At 37.9% G+C, this 20,034-nt stretch overlaps 2 protein-coding genes across 4 annotated transcripts in view; one reads left to right on the top strand and one right to left on the bottom strand.

The window, feature by feature from the left end:
• The window catches only part of LOC105675335 (protein prickle), a 110,037-nt gene that overhangs the window by 61,414 nt on the left and 28,589 nt on the right, over positions 1-20,034 (bottom strand). The window lies entirely within an intron of this gene.
• LOC137000276 (uncharacterized) lies at positions 8,589-11,372 on the top strand. Of its 2 annotated transcripts, none has more exons than XM_067356452.1 (8): positions 8,589-8,867; positions 8,959-9,023; positions 9,095-9,307; positions 9,475-9,622; positions 9,799-10,001; positions 10,128-10,263; positions 10,418-10,548; positions 10,687-11,372. In XM_067356452.1, exons 1-8 carry the CDS (start codon positions 8,642-8,644, stop codon positions 11,035-11,037), a joined length of 1,473 nt encoding a protein of 490 aa, XP_067212553.1. In that variant the 5' UTR covers positions 8,589-8,641; the 3' UTR covers positions 11,038-11,372. The 2 variants fall into 2 exon arrangements, with proteins under 2 accessions (XP_067212553.1, XP_067212552.1); XM_067356451.1 differs by having other exon boundaries at positions 10,107-10,263.

The following is a 20,034-nucleotide window of genomic DNA, read 5'->3' as shown; positions in this document are numbered from 1 at the left end:
TTCTCTCATTAATCCCTAATTAGTATTAAATGGTACACTTCTTAAATTTCGAAAATAATATCCCCTTTTCTTTTTGTGTATTCTTTGAAAGAACGTAACTTCTAGAATATGAATAAATTTCTCCCTGCCTTAAATGTTTGCTCGGTTTTTGTACCATCTGTTGTATTTTGCGCGTGGTAGTGGCAGTGGTGTTTGCAAAGGTTTGCCGAATTTCGATGGGTTCTCGTTTGGACGGTTCTGCCTAACAAAGGGCTCCATTGTGGAAACCCGGGCACAGACGAATGGAATTTCGACGCTCTGAAACTATATTAACCCTTTGCTTTGAAAACGCTATAGTGGTACAAGCCTTTTACTTGACGAGCCACACCACTATTGTGTACGTACGCAATTGAATTTTTTTCGCTTAACGTATTTTCAATCAAACGCAAAATATTCTGCTATAATTGGAATCAATTGTTGGAGAAATATTGTAGACTAAAAAATATTACATAAAAGTGAAGAAAACCTTCACAACACAATGTTATTTTTAAAACTATTCAAAAAATATATAAATGTCTTCAAAATACAGAAAGCAAAAAAAAATTATCTTTTGTCTCTTGTGAAGAAAAGTAGATTGTATAATTGAGGTATAATTTATATTACTTTTCAAAATAAAGCAATTTACTTTAAATTGCAATGTTCTCCTTTCGCGCAAACTTTTAGGTGAAAAATAATATAAGTTGCGAGGTCGGCAAGTCTTGTAACGCAGATACAAGTGAAATAAACACAATTTTTTCGCGCATTTAAATATTTTCTTCATTCTGTATAATCTAGAAAGAAAAAAAAACACCGCAACGCGCTTTGAATTTTATCAAGACCCGAAATCATGAAATATAGACGTCAAGAGGGTTTGCCGACGTTTCCACAAAAGTTTCAGTTTGCTTCGATTCCATTAACGTTTCCATTTTCCGATATCGCTTCACGCGATGAAAAAGATCCAAGTTCAATGATTGCAACATCGGTTTTCTCCGATGAAAAAGAATCCAAACCAATATTTATAATACAATGTTCAAGAGCGTCTTTTCGAGTAAATTTTCTCAATACATTTGCCAAAAATACCCAAAAAAATATTCCACTTAGATAAAAAATTGCTTATTACTAATTTTAAAGATTAAAACGTGAAACTTACTTCGCGTTTATTCTAAAACATTACGTGCCACATATTCTAGCAGTTATTTACACGCGGCGTAAACGAATGGCCTAATCTCCGCCCCAAAGAAGAATGCCAAAAGTTCCCGACCGATCACAGCGAATCCGGCGTTATTATCGAATTATCGCGGCTAAAATCGTAATTGTCGCTGCGTGGAACGTGGCGCGTTGCCATAATACACGGGGACGAGTTTAACGCGAGTTTGACGGGAAAAGTCGGGCTCGACCCTTCGGCGTCTGCGGGTTGAGGGAAGGGCCTCACTCTCGCTCTCCCTCTCGAGAGACGTGGAGGACTCGACCCTTCGAGAGCGCAAGAACGCGCTGGGGGCCCTCTCCCGAAGAAGGGTGAAAAATTGCCAGCGACTTATTAAACGGAAAACTTGGCCGCCCCCGGGACGGCACGGGACGAGACAGCGGCGGGACCCGGCCGTGTGCCCGCGCCATGATATATGTATGCCCATCGGGTAAGAAAGTTTTGACGAGCGCGAGCGACTGCCGGCTGCGTTATTATTGGCGATAAATTGTCCAAGTGCGCCGCTCTCTCGGCACGGCCGGCCGACTGACGCGAAAATGAATGAATGAATCTGCGCGAGATCGCGCGCTGGCGAGCACGAATGATCGCCGGATGAGCACAAGTACCGCTTGCGAAAACGATGTTTCTTAGCTACAGATTAGAAGGCAAACTGAAGGAGAAATTATTATTTCAGTATCAAAATATCTATAGTTTGATTAGCTTATTAATTAATTAATGTCAAAAATTAAAATAATTTAACTCCGTCAATCTTTAGTTTAAAAAAATGGATTCCAAGTTTATTAAAAATTAGTAGCATGACAATATTACATCGTAAACGTCACTTTTTATTCCTTTTATCTTAAATGGCTTCTTAAATAACGGCCAGCTTTCCACGATTCAAAGTGCACGTTATTTATGGTATTTTTCTCGCATTATCTCTCGCCGGGATTTCGACGAGAAAGCGTCGTAAAAGTCGATCGTTAAAAAATTTTAAATCGCGTTATGGGATGAAAATTGTCCACTAAATAGTAGGTCTGACGTGAAACGAACTGTCGACCGGTGTGTCGCTGTCGCAACGAGAATGTCGTTTTATATCTAAGCCGGCATCTCTCTGCGGAGATGCGTAGAGCTGATGCCCCCTCCTTCCCCCCCCCCCCCGCTTGCCCCGGCGGCTGCTTAGAAACCACATATAGTGGACTTGGCGTTTTACTACCGGCATGAAACGAATTTCTTTCAAAACATCGCACACGTCAGTCAGACAAGAGCGGTTTCGGGCATAGAGTTTATCGCGTAGATTGCCGATATCCATATGCAATGCGTCTACTAAAAAAATTAATGGAAATTGATGACGTGATCGTCACGCACTTTTACGATTGCCCAGCCTTTATGCGATTATCTACGACGCATAATTAAACGAAGCGGAAGCGTATTCGACGAGCTTTTGCGTATCTCACAATATTCCGTTCGAGCATGTGTTTTATTCACGAGGTTACGCGGTGCGCGTGTATAAATTCGACATTTAACACAGAAAATCTTTGAGCGCTGTGGATAGCCAATAAACCTCTTGCATACTCCTAATAATATACCTAACGTCACATTATAGCTTATAATATCTCATTAGAATCATCGACGCAAATTTATTTCTTTTATTTGCAATCATTTTTGAGCCCGCTTTAAATTTACAATTTATTATGCAAAGTATGCTTTAGACGATTACGTTATCTCATTTTTCCATCTTTGTAACATTCGAATCTGACTTCATGAAATTTTATCAATTTATCAATCTCTTAGTATCGATACGTCTTTTCCGTCCGTGCGCTTTCAACTCTTGCGTTCAAATTGATCAATCATCGGGTTTCAATTCCCGGATAGATCGGCCCCTGGACGATTTCGTTTAAGAACGTCGTTCCGTATCCGAACCGACATTTCTCTCCGAGAGATTCGCTCGCAGTGCTCGCTTGTTCTTCCCTACGTTCTTCCTAAAGACGCGCGCGCATACGCGACTTCCCGGATAATTCAAGGCGATAAGCCTCGTCGCCGATGAGAGGGTTTATCGTTAAGGAAGGTTTCCCTAAGCTACGCCGCACTGACGACAGGGTGCGACAACCAACCCCTCTTTCTTTCGCCCTCTCTCTCCCTTCTTCCCGATTTCTCTGCCTAACGGAGATTCAAAGCGTAGAGCAGGAGGGTAAGTAAGAAACTACCTGAAAGAGGAGGATCAGCGGGAACGAGATTTAAGCCGGTGACTCGTAAATCGCAGCGGTTCGCGTCGATTCGCGTCCTTTTCCTCCTCCTACTCATCGAGAGTCGATTGGCTCGGATGAGATCGATCGATTGGCAAAGCGCCGGGAAAATGAGAGGAAAATGAGCGGGCGCGCACACGGAAGAAAATGACCGATTAAGAGTGACGTGGACAATCCTGTGATTGCATTTACCGCCGCGTCGGTTTAAGCGCGGTTGTGAAATTCTATGCTGACAGTTATTGACCGCGTCGATGGCATGCGGGTAGGAAAATTCGAACCAAACGTTACAGCGATGCACTCGACGCGACACGAATTTACGAGCCCCGTTCGGGTGCGTTTTTCCGGCGCGCAACGAGACGTCCCCTCGTGCAAAGTGATCGCTCGATTTTTACGTCCTGGAATTTTGAAGGCTACAAGTGAGCGAGTCCTTGGCCAACTTTTCGCGCGCGGACAATCGCGAAAGTGCGTAGCGAGTAACGGCTCGCAGTTCGACAGTGTTCTGATTGAGCCTTTCGCTTGTCCTCAATTTCTCCGGTCATGTTTTACACGAAATTATATTAACATGTTTATATGTCGTATAATTTGCGTTTAAGTGACGCGTGTATTTCAGTCGATCACCGTAAGAAAAAAAGCAATCCACCTTACAATATTCTTTCCAGTGGTTTTTTTTTTCTTCGAGCAATTTTTTTCACTAAGAGAGAATTGCTTCGGGATTGCGTCCTATGTCGCATAACTGTCGATCCAATTTCATGGTGCAGCGCGATGCTTCGAAATTGTTATCCATCGGTCTCGGCGTTACGATCGACTTAACACTTATTTTCTGGACACGATGTTCCTGGGAATCGGAATCCACGAGGCCGTGCGATCTCAGGGGCGAGGTTATTCCAGGCCGATGCCGGTGCAGGGCCGCTGGTCGCTCGACCGGCCATGTTTTTTGCCCGACTAGTCCCCGCGACGGCTGTATCGAGAGAGAGAGAGAGAGAGAGAGAGAGAGAGAGAGAGAGAAAGAAAGAAAGAGAGAGAAAACAGCCCTGGCAAGGAGGCAAAATGCGAGTAATCTGAGCACCGATTCATCCCGCTGCATCGATCGATGCCATCGCGTGTCGATCGAGAGTCGCATTTTCTCTTAAAAAAGTTGGAACGCCCAAGCGCGCTTAAATTAATCTGTTCAGCCTACCCTTCGTGGAAAAAAAGAGATACAATCACGTATTCCCGTGATAGAAAAAAATGTTGAGATTAATTTGTTTACGCTGAAATTGAAATTGAAACGATGAATCTAATTCCATTTAATTACGATCATTTAAACATGTTCAGATCTTTAAAAAGATTTGGAGCTAATGATTTGCGTTATTTGATCTTTTTTCGAAATTGAGCGAAATTAATCTTCAAAAAAATAATATAAATTTAATGAAAAATTTTGATATACAAGATTTGTGCTTTAAATGATACTAACAGAACCCATTGATTCAACCACTGTCGACATTAACATCCATTCGTGTGTTCCTCGCGTTGAAAATCATATTAATTATGCCCCATTACTTTGCACCACATCCTTCACGTGCGACCGAGAAGAAGCCAAGGGCTCATAAATTTCCGAAATTAAACGGCCGTCGAAGAACTGGAAATTAGACGACAGGCGGCGAAGGGAAGAGCACCGGAGTCCGGGATGAGGGCGTGGAACGGGTGGCCTCGCGAAGTTCCGAAGGACCCTTCGTCCTTCGGGAGTGTCTTGAGGAGAAGACAGCAGCGGGTAGAGTCCCTAACGAACTTATCCCGAAGGCTGAGTGCCACCTCCGGCGCTGGAGACGTATACGCGCGTTTCCCTTCCATAGGCGTACTTGATTTTTCATAAATATAGCACATGTATTTAAAAGAAATGTACCTGAATATATAAATATAAATAGGTACTTAAAAAAAATAATGCAAGTAAGTATGTCTAATACATTGAAAGCGCAACAAGAAATTGCAAAAATCTATTTAAATATAACTACAGAAAATAAAGTAGCTGGTTCAGAAAAGAGAAAAATCTAAATCACTTTAGAAATCTAAGACGAAGAATAAAATTCTCCAGATGCGGCAAGCTAAAATTTGAGTTAGATATGCTGCGCCTATGCAGTATACTTTCACGCGGCGTATTAAAGAGAAAGGAAAAAACGAAGGGAAGAGGGCGAACGGAGCCCTGCGGAAGAAAACTCACTTTCCGCATCGAATCAGTCGGCTCCTCCATCCTTTTGCCCGCGCGTATACCCTTTTTCTCGGAGTCGAAATCGAAGAAAAACTTACGGGAATTCACGCGCGGAAGAAGAAAGGATAGTGAAGAATGGAATGAGGGAGAGAAATATATCCGCGTGAAGCGGAAAATATGCGTGAAAGCGACGCGTATCCAAGAAGAAAGAAAAAATCGATGATGCGCCGTGCGGATAACGCGGGATTCGCGCACGCGACCGATCGCTTCGTCTTAAAGTGGCATCCTCGTAGGAAGGACGAGATGTAACGACGAGAAACGATTCGCACGCTGGGGGCGTAGATTACGATTCACCTTATCCTCCTACTCTTCGTCTGATCGTAAGCGAGACCGTTTGCAGATAAACGATCAAGATGGTCACTTTATTCCTATCCGAATTAACGCGAATTGTTATCGATAAACGTGTATTTACGTATTTCCGATACAAAACGTTTTATTTCGCCGTAATTCTCGATCTTCTAATTTTTTTTTCGCAAAAAAAATATATATATTAATTTTTAAGCATTTATTTTGCAAAGTTATGTTTCTCTTCTAAAATGGGAAAAGTTAATCCGTCTCGATGATGTTTCGAATCTTTTTCCGTTTGAAAAATAAACTGAATAAACCTTAATATTAATGCAACGCACATACGTGATTTTACGGCCTTTTAAGCGCAACTAATAAAACGCGATATATTTTACATTATCACGCCAGGAATGTCGCTATCGCTTAATCTTAACGCAAACGTGCATCTGCAAACTCGTACACGGCGACTAAATCGTTGTCCGTGATTTCTACCGGCTTAATCGCTGTTTCGCGTCGTTTATAATTAATGCGACACAATAACACACATCGACGCCAAACGTAGCCGACATACCGTCCCTTTCTCTTCCCCGTTCCATGCTCGTTTCTTTTCTACACCGACAAACATCTTTTTTCCTCTAACGTTCCATTCGTCTAACTCCGATGACTGTTCATCGTCGTTTCACAAATAACACCGCAATCGGCAACCGTAATGAGTCGCCACAAAAAAAAAGTAGCGCGGTGGAATTAAAGCGGGGCACGATTCCCGCACTAAACGCTCACGCGAACGGATTTATCCGCATTCTATTAGCGCTCCGTGCGTTCCCCATAAAACGGCCCGGGATATAAAGTCGGTGCCCCTTGCCGGACGAAAGAGAGGCCGACCTCCGAGAGAAGCGCTTTACTTTGTACTTCGGAGCATTTACTATACTGGAGGAAGCACAGTCCGTGTTTTAAGACGTGCGAAGCGTGGCTCGCGGGCGAGAGAAACGCCGGGATTTTGTGGCGGTGATCAGGATCAGGGTAATTTACCGTGTAAAGTGCTCTTTTCCGGTAATTCACCCGTAAGATCTCGGAACGATAATTTTCGTTTGCTAATTGTGAATAAATTATTACAATCTATGTACGGTGACCAAAAAATGATTAACTTTCGAGTACAATTTTAATTTAAAGCTTAATTTTTAAAAAATATATTAAAAATTGGAAAGATGCGATAAGTACACGGAAAAAAAAATTGCTGCTGCCACAACTAATCATGGTTTGCTGAAACTGTATTTGCTGCTGTAACAACCAAAATCGCTACTATATAACAAATATTTGCTGCTGTTGCTAATACGTCGGCATAGTAGCAAAATTTGTAGATGATCGCATGTCTGTTACAGTCATTTTATTTAGCAACATAAAGTTAACTGTCTCAGCTACCTGATACATGTATGGAAAAGAAAATTGTCTTTGCCATAGCAAACCATATTTGCTGAAACTATGTTTGCTATCAAATTTGCTACTATACAAAAAAGGTTTGCTGTCCTAGCTATCTGATATATCTTACTTAGCAAAGGCATATAAGTATTGCTCAACAATGATACATTTCACGTTACGTGTGCCATCGACTTTTGAACTGGCAATGAATATCGGAATGTCTTAGGCGCACAAGATAAGCCGATATATCAATCGATTGAAAATACGCGCTTTTTAAAAAGAACATCGACGGCGCGATAGTGGCGCAGCGGTGATACGCAGTGCTACATGCTACGTGCTACATCGAAGGTATAAACGTTTTCTCCTTGTCTTTCGAAGCTTGTTTTTGAGATCATGTCGAGCACAAGTGCGTGTAGTACATATTATTTATTAACTAAATGGGGATTTTCTCCTGAAATAATAGCGAACTTTACAGGTAAGTAAGTCAATTTATTTTTGATAAAAATGGTAAGAGTAACGTATAACTTGGACTCGTTTGGACGAGGGGAGTGAAATCTGAGGAATGAAGGGAAAATCCATTGCAACCATCTTGATTGATGAGATTTTGCGTACATATAACACACGATATATCTATTTTCACGTCCCATTGACATGATTTTAACCGAGCCATCGTTGGGATTTAAGGTAATGTATTTCGTACATGAATACGGAATACGTAACCATATCGTTATTTCGTATAATTAATCGTCATCGTCATCTTGATTAATCATATCCCTTCTTTTCCCTCAAGCTTCAACCCTGCGGAAATATGCTCGGTTCAGATATTCCTACGTCCATTTTCTTTCCCAGGTAGTAAAGTCCTTATGACGTTATTATGATGTCAAATGATGTACCCTTGCTACTTGGGATGGTTATCTTATCGTTTAGCGAGTGATTAAGAAAATTTATAGTTTTATTGATACATATTGCGCTGTCTAATATTTAACTCTAATATATCATGTTTTTTTATCTTCTACTTGCTTTAATTTTAGCTCAAGAAATTGAAGCAGATCAATTGAATATTTTAACGGAAGAAGATCTTAAGAGTTTAATCCCAAACATAGGACCGCGAAGAAAATTTCAAAGTATTGTTATGAAACAATATCTAAATGAAAGAGAGGTATTCATTTAACATTCTACTTTTCTTCACATTACTTTGTCGAGTAAGGCAATCTACCTTACCATATAAATAACATTAATATATTGATATAAATGTTTGCCAAGATTCAACAGTTACATCCGGAAGAAAATTCTAATACAATTAATCATGAACAACAGTCACTAGCTGCACAACAAGAACAAGTAGAAAATCCTATAAAGCAGAAAAATATAGAGAGCAATATACACAATCAAGATATTATATACTACCTACAATCATTGCCTGAAACTCAGCAGAGTATTTCGGACAATGTCTCTGTCGCTACTAGTGAACTTAATGGTGAGAACAAAACATTCTTATGTTAATCTTAATCTAATTATATATATGTTTAATATTAACTATTATTATAAATAATAACTTTTCTGACTAGATGTATTACTTGAAAATAAAGAAAATCAATTAGGGGTGAAACGACATCTGACTGATGATGAATATGTAAGAAGAATATATTAAAATAAAAATATTTAAATTTGTTATGTTTCTTATTATTGTGTTTATTATTGCAGAATCTTGAAGCTGTGTTAAAAAAATCTGAAGAAGGCTTATTGGTGCTAAGTTCATACCAAAAAGAAAAAAGGTTGAATAATGATATGCGAAATAAGCTTGCAAAATTAATTGTTAGTAATGAGCTGTCACCTAACATAAACTGCAGTATTACAAGCAGCAGAGCATTATTTTTAAGCGAAGAAGTACAAAAATTATTTCCTACTGAAGAAAAGGTAAGTTAAGTTTAGTTCGTGTATAATACAGTAATAATAACATTAATAATAATAATAAAACAATAAAATACGTATATATAAATAACAAAAATAAACATATAAATGTACAATTTACATATTGCTATTTTGGTCTGGAATTATTTTGTTAACATTATTTGTTCTTGCAGAGTGTCTGGTATATAAAGCATAAGAAAGGAGAGTCACAAGGAAGAGGTAAAATAATCACAAAATACTATTCCACACGAAGACAACTTATCAAAGCTGGTTTGTTATCTTTAAAGTCTACTATACCTGTTGTAACAGCTGTGACTGAAAGTAAGTTCTACTGAGAAAAGTTTAAATATATTGCGAGAAAAATGAATTTAGTGATATTTATATCAGCAGTATATATTGTACATGTCTGTGTTTATGTTCTGTACGTGTACCTATGTGATAACAAATTATTGTAAAATGAAGAGTATCATTAATATTTATTATTGCGTTTTTTGTAGATGAGTTGAGTGACGCTGACATTGCTAATTATGAAGAATATTTGTTATGGCTGAAGAATAATTCTAGACCATGGCAAAAAGTCACTACATATTGGTCTCAAACTTCAAAAAAACGAGTTCAAGATCTTATAACTAATAGTCAGCCTTGTTATGAGTATATAGATCAGTTTCCAGCTCTCTCTGATCCATTAGGTTATCTATTAGTGAGTATAATATAGTATATATATATATATATATATATATATATATATATATATATATATATATTATGTTATATAAAATCAAATAAAATGTTATATATTATACAGAAATATATGTTTTATTTTAAGCTGGAACAAGATTTTGAAATATTACATCCAGAACACGGTTTAAAACTTTATATTGCTTGGCCAAAATTATCAGAATTTATAACTGACAGAGTGAATTTTAAAGCTAAAAAGCGTTTGGATAATGTTTTGACACCTGGTAAGATTTTAATAATGTCTCATTTTACAGTGATATTGTGTAGCGATTTTATATTCAACTTATTTTGTAATATATTTATATATATATTATGTTGCTATTATGATATGTATATATTATGATTATATTTGTAATATAATTATTCATATTTCTATAGAGGGCACCAAAGTTGCAATTATATCGTTAATGCCTCATTTGTTCCCTGTAATCACGATTAAAAAAGGTAAACCAAGAGATTGGAGACCTTCTAGGGAAGAATGTGAAGAAGCATTTCTTTTACATGTGAAGGTAAATATACAATTAAATTGATTTTACTTTTCAATCTTTCTTTTTTTATGTTGCATTTTTTGTTGAATTAAAGCCTATATACCATATTATAAGTTAATTATTTTAATATTATTCTAAAAATACGTTAATATTCTGCAGACGATTACTGATTTGGATGCAAGATTAGAAGAGCGTACGAAAAAATTGCGATCATTTGGTGTGACCTCGCAGCCCATTACAGTGATAGTTGGTCCCAGCTTTGATGAAATTCATCAGTGCTTTGTTGTAATCAACAACTTGCGATATGAAGTAGAAACACCACTGAAAGGTATAGACCTCGTTTTTAAAATATGTACTGCTTTAAATATTGAATATCCTCTCGAAATAAGGCAACTCTTCATGTTTTTGCAAAGAGCTGTATACAATTTTGAAACTTTGTGGGATAAGCATAAAAACTCTCAACTCACTTGTAGTGTTCTTGCTTTGATTAAAGAATACAAAAGATTATAAATCTTTTTTCCAAAAGTATTTCATTAGCGTCATGCCTAAGTGTTTTTTATGTAAAAAAACAGAAACATCTGTCAATGGTTTATTTATGCATTTTGATTTTAAACATCGTGCTCATTCATTCACAGTTTTTAAATGTGGTGAAAATGGATGTTATCGACAATGGTCGTTGCGAAATTCATTGCGAAAACATTTAGTTGGACCTAATCATAATTTTCCTGCTTGGTCTACTATTAAGTCTACTCATGAACATCGTATTGATTGTAATAACGCTGAAATTTTTAATGAATGTATTAACCAGGTTAATACAAGTAATTCTGATATATTATCAACAGAAATTGGTGCCAAAAATTATTTGCGTGAAATAACTCTTATTGACAATGAGTCTATTATAAAAGATCGCAGTAATGCTTTTGTTGCAAAATTATATAATAAACCTTCAATCCCACGAAACCATATTCAATCCATTATTGATGATATTATATTTCTAATAAGTCGCCATAGTTCCATTTTAAAAGAAAAAATTGTTTCACACTTAAATACACTTGGTTCTGATAATGAAACAATGAAAGATATAACATCAATATTGGATTGTCTAGAACATTCATTCAACCATCTTCAGAATGAGTACCAACGTGTTAAATATTTTAAGTCTTCTACTAATTATATAGCTCCTATTAAGTATTGCATAGGTAACAGAAGGGTATGTAAAGATACTGGATCATTTCTTGTTGAAAAAGTTAAAGACGTTTATAGTTATTTCATACCTTTGAGACAGGTATTACAACAATTTTTTGAACTGCCTGATGCATTTACTGCTACAATGCATTACATTAATTCACTTAAAGATTCAGATAGTGTAAAGAACTTTATTCAATCTAAACTTTGGTGTCAGAAGAGAAAGAACTTTGACAGTAATGCTATTGTTTTACCACTTTTTATTTATTATGATGATTGGGAAGTGAATAATCCATTGGGATCTCATAGTGCTGCTCTTGGAGGAGTATATTGTTACGTACCCTGTCTGCCACCTGAATGCATATCTCGTTTGGAGAATATTTTCTTAGTTCTCTTGTTTCAATCTCAAGACCGAAAAGAATTTGGGAACAAACAAATATTTGCACCTTTGATTGAGGAGCTTAATTTTTTAGAACAAAACGGGATAACAGTTACTATAAACGGTAATATCCATAAAATCTACTTTGTACTAGGTTTACTATTTGGCGACAATTTAGGACTCCATGCTATGTGTGGTTTTCTTCAAAGTTTTCGTGCTAACTATGCATGTAGATTTTGCAAATTACATCGCACTCTTTGTGGAACTACCTGTCTTGAAGACGAAACTGTTCTCAGAACACATACATCTTATGTAACTGATTTAGCCTTAGAAAATAGTTCACTTACTGGAATTACAGAAGAATGCGTCTTTAATGAAGTCAATTCATTTCATGTGACTGATAATGCTTATGTTGACATCATGCATGATGTTTTAGAAGGTATTGCTCACTATGATATGATTCCAATAATAAGTCATTTTATTGACATCGGTGATTTTAACTTGTCAAATCTCAATCACAGTGTGCAAATGTTTCATTATGGTCCTGGTGTACAAAATAAACCACCTTATATTGATAATGATTTTGCAACAAAAAGCAAACTAAAAATGACAGCCTCAGAAATGTTTATCTTTTGTAGACTTTTCGGTGTTATTATTGGACATTGTGTGAAATCATATAATGATCCATTTTGGAAATTGTATTTGTTATTAAAAGAAATTCTTGAACTTTTGCAAAGTAGATCAGTGTCAGACGATTTTGCTTCTGCATTTAAAGTATTAGTTTTGGAACACCATAACCAATATATGAAATGCACGAACGAACGTTTAAAACCAAAACATCATCATCTTGTTCACTATTCACGCGTCATGATGCAATCTGGTCCACTTATTTTATTATCTGCGATGAGGCTTGAAGGATTTCATAAAGCTCTTAAGAAAATTGCTAAAGTTATAACGTCAAGAAAAAATATTGCTTTTTCCATTGCTACTCGTTATCAACTTTCGTTTTGTTATAAACTAATGGCTCAGGAAAGTATTATTCCAACTTTTGAAGTAGGATCAGGAAATATTAATATTACTAAACACGATCGCTTTAACTATTTTGCACCATTCTTGCCAACTAATATACTTCGTGATCCACATTCTTTTATTACAAACTTTGTTAATTATAAAGGCACTCGGTATCAATCCAAAATGGTATTGGTTTGTGGAACGGACGAAAATTCCTGTCCTATTTTTGCAGAAATTCAACACATTATTCTTCATCAAAATAATCTTTTTTTTATTTGTTTCTCTGTTCTAAATATGGGCCTTAATTGTGATATTGGTGGTTTTGAAGTAGAACGAAGTACTAAGTGGATTTTTATTAAATATGAAGACTTATTGGATCCTTTTCCTTTGTTCATTTATACTATGGCAACTGGTGAGCGATATATTATTTTACATCATCCTGTGTGATATTACTTTTCACCTAATGTCATACTTTCCTGAGTCTGTTTACATGTTTATGTGTGTAATACAATACCATATATTTTATATGAAGATATTTTATGTTAAAATGAGTAAATTTTTTTATTTATTAATTTTATATGAAAAGAGCACACACGTTATATGCGTTATTGTTAAGTACTTATAATATTAAATATAATTTCGTAATACTAAGTAATCTCTTTTACAATACACTTATAATACTTTTTTCAACAAAATTGTTTTTGCAATGTATATCGGCGTAATTTTGTATTTTAGTGTATTAGTTATGTATAATAAGAATTAGTACTCATATGTATAAGGAAGGTAAATATAAAAATATAATTTTGCATGTGTGATTTTACTTTTTCCTTATATTTTTTTTAGCCTCCATAAGTCAATAAAATTATTTAACTATCAATTATAGCTACCGTTTATATATATACCATTTTTACTGCCATTGATATTATTTTAGCTGTGGGACAAACCTCGAATATAAACGTCATTTTGGGTAGATTTGCTGACATAGCTAAAATATTAGCAATGATACCAAAACTTACAGCTCTAACAGCTAAACAATGTGCGCGTCACAACTAATTGTTGTTATGCATACTGCCATAGCTATTTTCTGCAGTGTGTACTGCAGCTAAATCTTTAGCTGCCACAGTTACAAGCCTTTCAGCTAATAAAAATAGATCTCGCAACAACAACTTTAGGTGTCCCTATAATACAAGCGAAGTTTAGTTACAGGACCTAGTTTTTAGCTGTGACAGTTAAATTTTTTTTTCCGTGTAGCAACTTCCTTCGATATTTTTTTTGGAAAAAAACGACTCCAAATCGATTAAAGAATTTGTTGTTAAAAGAATCTTCGAATTTTGGAATAGTCTATATATATTGAAGATTTTTCTAATAATATATAAAATAAGCAAATATGTATTCACGACAATGAAGCGTCGACAGATCGCCGTGCAACTTTGCCACAAAATAGATGGTGACCACCGAAGCGAGGCGGAAATCGCAAAGAGCGCGAAAAGTAACGCGAACGAAATGGAATCGCGATGCCACAATGCTTCTTCCAGACGACTTTTCCCCCGCGATGGTCACGGTTCGGTCGTCACCCTCAAAATTATCCCACGTAAAAAACGAGCTTCGAAACCGGGCTGGGAGCAAATGCGATCGAGGGGCGAGTTTTTACAACTTTTCTAAATCTTTGGGTTCGCAGTACCTTTCCAAGTGTAGGAAGATAATTCTTGAATTAACGGTCTTTCCTTAAAATGACTCCCCAAAGACCTTAATCTACAATTCTATGATGAAGAAATAACATCCCACTACTATTTCTTGTGAAATAAAAACTTTTTGTGTAAAATTGAAAAAAAGTTATAAAAAGCACGTTGTTACGAACAAAATGCAAAGCTTGATCACACACGTAAACTAAATTTCAAACAAAATTGACCTTCTCCAACCGGATGTGCAACGGCTATTTCATCGATCAATAATTTTCATAGTCGCATCGCGGCGCGCCTTTCCTCGCAAACGTATGCTTGCGGAATGCATAAGAAGAATGGGTATAGGCGAAGCGACCACCGAGCTCTCTATCCAGCGCACATTCATCGTTGTAAGACCGCGATGCACATCCAGCGTTCAAGCCGCAGTCCCGTAAAAATGCACAACGAAGCCAAAGGCAGCAGGTAAGTCTCGTTCTTAGACTATCATCCTGCATTCATCACTCTATCGCGGTACATAGGTATAATCTTATTACAACCACTTCCCTAAGAAAAATTACAAAATTTAATTCAATTTAACAGCACGCATTTTCACAAAATCAACAAAATCTTCATTTTAACGTATATTCCGCGACATTTTGTTGTGTCCATCATTTTTATACATTATTTTATATATCAGAATAATATCAAAAATGTGCCATTTTTTTTTTACCAAAATAGGCCTATATATAACTTTTCGATAAGCTGAAAGTTGAAGCGAGAGATTGGTACGTGACCGCGACTTTTGACCTTTTCTCCACTTTCTCGGGGAAACTGAAGAAATCCGTAGCGACCGGATATGAAGCTCGTTACCGGCTAGAGATCATGCCCGCTTCTTCGATCATCCACGCATAATACGAGATGCACGCCTCGGCCCCGGCCCCGATCCTGGGCACAGTGCAAGCGAATCCTCCGTGCGTGACCGACGTATAGAGTTACGCGCGGCGCGGTCCCGCATTCCTAGTTACATACATGAAATTCGATATCGTTTGCGCGAAGACCGAAGACTCGCGAGACGAGAATGAATAAACGAGAAGGCAGGCCGTCGCGATCGATCGTTATCGCGTACCACGTACGGCTGCACTTGTCGATCCCGTGCGCTTTCGTACACGGCGAAGGAACCGGAGCGCGTCTCTCACTACCTTCGTCTTTCTCTCTTCCGCAGCATCCGATCCATCCCGCCGTATTTTTTCGCGCCGCGCTCTTCGATCTTCCGTTGCTCGAACTTAACGCATCGCGTTCCATCCTGCCCGAATTTTTATCGTGCTTCATGATGCAGAAAGAGAACGTGGGATTATACGAGAAGGAAGCTAGTGCATGTACCGTATGCCTGCGCTTGAATCGTGTTTGAACGTATCATGTATCTATGTTTCATTTCTCAAGCTTAACCACGTATTTACGATAACGAAAATTTACGAAAACTAACGATAAAGTTCCGGAAGAAGACACTTTTAGTCAAATTAATTATTCTAATCTTATAAAAAATTTATATTGCAGAAATTATTTCAATTTTCGGAGGAGCAAATATGTAGACCTAGTGAACTATTAGTATCGGGGTTACTGAGAGAAATCACACGACTCTTTTCTGCGTGAACCACCATTTTTCTACAAATTAGAACGCGATAATAAAAAGCTTAGACGGCCGTGGGAAGAAATCTTGATTGATCTCGCACGTTGCAATTTTTCCTACGAGAATAATAATCCATTTTACCATGATGATGTGTTTCGCACAATAATTCTCTTGATGCGAGTCGCATTTAAGTGAAAGCCGACCTGATTGCATCGCGTTTGCACGGCGAGACGTCGTTCGTAGAAGGCAGTCGTTTGTCGAGAGGCTCAAAATTGACCTCTTTTTCCATCAAATGGTACTTTTTGCTACCAGCATTGCGCTGCGTGCTGTTATTTTCGGCAAGACAGAATCATAAAATATTGCGGCCACCGGCGACAGTTCACGACGCGTCGTTCCACTTTATAACTTATCATCTCAACTTTTGCGAAAAACAAAAAAAGCTTAAATATATGTCATAAAATACAATCGAGGTCCGTGATATTGTAATTATGTAAAACAATTAATGTTTGGTATTTGTTGAGAAATAATCATAGAACATCTATGATTATTCTTTGCGAGAAAAAAATTAGTGAAATTTTAAGTGGAAGATTAGCAAATATTATTTCTCACAATAATAATAAAAATTAAAATTTCTCTCTCAAAATTATATTAAAAAATTAATATTATCCTGTAATGAAAATTACGATAGAATACGATAGAAGACAGACTACAACACGATACGACCATTGAAACGCGAAAAGCAATAAATCATTTCGTGCATGTTACCACTGCCAGCATTTAAGAAAAACTAAAGTAAGCTTTCACAGCAATACAGCAGCAAACTTTATGGCCCATAGATCACTCAACTAACGGAGTAAAATGAGATATGTTCATTTCCTTTACACAACCTGCTCGCACACGTACACAAGAGTTTAAAATTATTGCACATGGGATACTCAAATTACTTTCCTTGAATAATAGTGTAGTAATTAAAATTTGTCAATATAATAATAATATATGGCATGCAACCAAGTGTTCGCGACTTTACAACGGACGGGGTCATTTCAGATGCTCTTTAACGTTGAATTTACCGTCAATTGCTAGCATTAAAATACATCATTCATGGCGCAAAAGGGTTAGAGTATAGCCGTAAAAGGGATAATCCCTTTTCCATTGTGCGGTGGCTTAAACTCGACGACCTTCCGATTGCGCACGAGTATTCAAAGCGTGGGACGTGTGGGCGCGCGGAAAATCGTGCGGATGCATATGGCAACGTTAAGCCGCAATTATACGTTGGACTTAATCGCCGCGACTAAACTAAACGATTGCGTTTTTACTCTTTTGTGCGGCCACTGTCGGCTTGCCGATATCTGCAATTGCCGAGCAGTTCGCCGATATTTTACAATTTTGTATCCCCTCTTGCGCAATCGACGATCATGCGTGGGATACGAGTAGTCGGACAGAAGCTAAATGAGAATAAATTTTTATCTTTCTTTCTTCATTGGACTTGTCACTTTATCGACAAAAGATCGTGAATTATCTCGCACATGTATAGAATGATTTAAAAAGAGTAGAAAAATTTATGAATAAATACTCATTTCAATAAAAAACCTCTCTCTCTCTTTCTCTTTAAGATAAAATTTAAAAATGCTTAAAATTCTGGATTAAATTACAGGAAATGTTTCTTTGATAATGTACTCTTATATTAAAAATTTATTGATAGATAAAAAATTCTGTCTCTAATATTTGAAAATGTAAAAAAATATATTTTGCATATTGTTGGAATTCAGATATGATAATAATTGCAAAATATAACGGCGACATAAATAAATTGGTGGACGTATATTATCTCTGGGAAGAAGACTAAACGTAAAAGAAAAATATGATTATTCAAGAAGGGAATAGACGAAATACGGTAAAACTCATTTCGGCACCATTAAGCCTACAGCATCGTGTTTTATTGGATTATTTCGTGCTCACGGCGCTCACGAGACACACAATAGCTGTTCATACGGCTAATACCAGAAGAATGTACGCGACAGCAATCCGAATGAGACATCTGAATGGACAGAAAAGCGCCAGCCATTCCTCGTATCTAAGCAATGTTATTCTGCGAAGAATCCGACTGTACGCAATGTCCAGCGACACAAAAGCCACGTGTTCACACGAAAAAGCCACGGGAGGAGACGCGCGCGCGCGCGCGCGAAACGGTGGAGATATGATGTACTGCGCTAATAACCGAACCCAACTGCCGGCTGCGGCGGATCCTAACGATGTTTTAAGCCGTAATTAATTTACTACCCGACCCCTTACCTAGCTGCGCTGGTCCGATCCAGCCGCGCGCCCTTAAATCCCCTCATACGCGCGTTCTGCGCGCGGTCAATATCAGTCACGGTTCTTCTATTGACCGGCGTGCGACACACGGTGTAAAATCGACCATGTAATCGTGCACGTCCGGCCGGAATGTCTATCGTCTCAAACGTGCCTTTTAAAATTCGATTTTTGCGATCGATGATTTATTGGCATGCATTATCGCGAAGTAGAACATTGCGATCTCCGTTCACCCGGAATATCTACGATCTGAAACAAACATAGATCTCATTCGAAAGGTCTTGAAAAGCCCTATCGAGACCGGAAAAAAGTCTGTACCGTTTTCGAGAAAACGTTCAAAGACCGAATACAAAATATGTTTATGTGTTTAGTAAAAACCTACAGTTTTTCACGATAAATAACGATTGGTACAGTGGCAACTTAATTCTTAAACATATTAATAAATTGTACTTTTTCCGTTCGATTCCGAATATTGAATGATGAAAATTTCGCGCGATCGCTCCTGATGATAAATTTTCCAACTAGCGAGACGTCGCGCGCGACGATTTCCGCACAACCGGAATGACTAGTGTCCGCTCGGCGTGTTGTAGGACTCGACGCCGCACAGCTAGTTAATATCGACGTGGTCGCGAATCTTCCTGCCGTCAGCCGGTCCGCGCGAAACGAAAGGAACGGCGCGCGTGAGCGCGCGATCATCTCCTCCGTTCACGCGGAATATCTAAATAGCGATCAGTTTGTACGGTAGGTAGGTAGGTAGGTAGGCAGGCAAGTACACATCCGCCGCGCGTGTGGGCGTGAGTTACCGCGGCTTTTTTTCTTCTTTCCCCTTATATCGCGCGACCGGCCTTTTCTCACGGCACGCTACCTCGCTTGCGCTTACGTATGTGCGGGCGGAACCAAGCGCACACACAATACACGTGTCGATACGATATACGTGTCGGCAGCAGCCGAGATTCAAATAAATGCGGGGAGACGCGGCTTTCATCTTCCCCCGGCGCGCCGCTTGCGAAATCGTAACGAGATCAATGCCGCTCTCTTAATGGACGGAATTACTTGCGCGAAGCAGTCGCAGCATTTGCGGTTTCGGCTGTCGGCGCGTGATCGCGTCTTGATACCACGATACGCCGCATTCCTCGATTTCCTTTATTTTTGCAGATTGTAACTAGCTTATTTTTGCGTAGAATTGATAAGAATAATTGTGAAAGAAGAGCGTATACTTTTCTACTCGGTGGATTCATTAATCGCAATAAAGTAATTGCTAATCGATCAATAACTGTCATGTGATCATTATTAGTGTATTACAATTATTGTTGTATAATAACTGTTGAATAATT

Source organism: Linepithema humile, chromosome 5 (assembly GCF_040581485.1).
Source record: "Linepithema humile isolate Giens D197 chromosome 5, Lhum_UNIL_v1.0, whole genome shotgun sequence".
Classification (NCBI taxonomy): Eukaryota; Metazoa; Arthropoda; class Insecta; order Hymenoptera; family Formicidae; genus Linepithema; species Linepithema humile.
This window is presented reverse-complemented; position numbering and strand designations above follow the sequence as displayed.

Coding starts and splice junctions, on each gene's coding strand:
- LOC137000276 (XM_067356451.1), top strand. CDS start 8,642: ATGTTTGCCAAGATTCAACAGTTACATCCGGAAGAAAATTCTAATACA. Junction 10,002..10,106: donor ATCCATTAGGTTATCTATTA/GTGAGTATAATA, acceptor TATATTATACAG/AAATATATGTTTTATTTTAA. Junction 10,264..10,417: donor GGATAATGTTTTGACACCTG/GTAAGATTTTAA, acceptor ATATTTCTATAG/AGGGCACCAAAGTTGCAATT.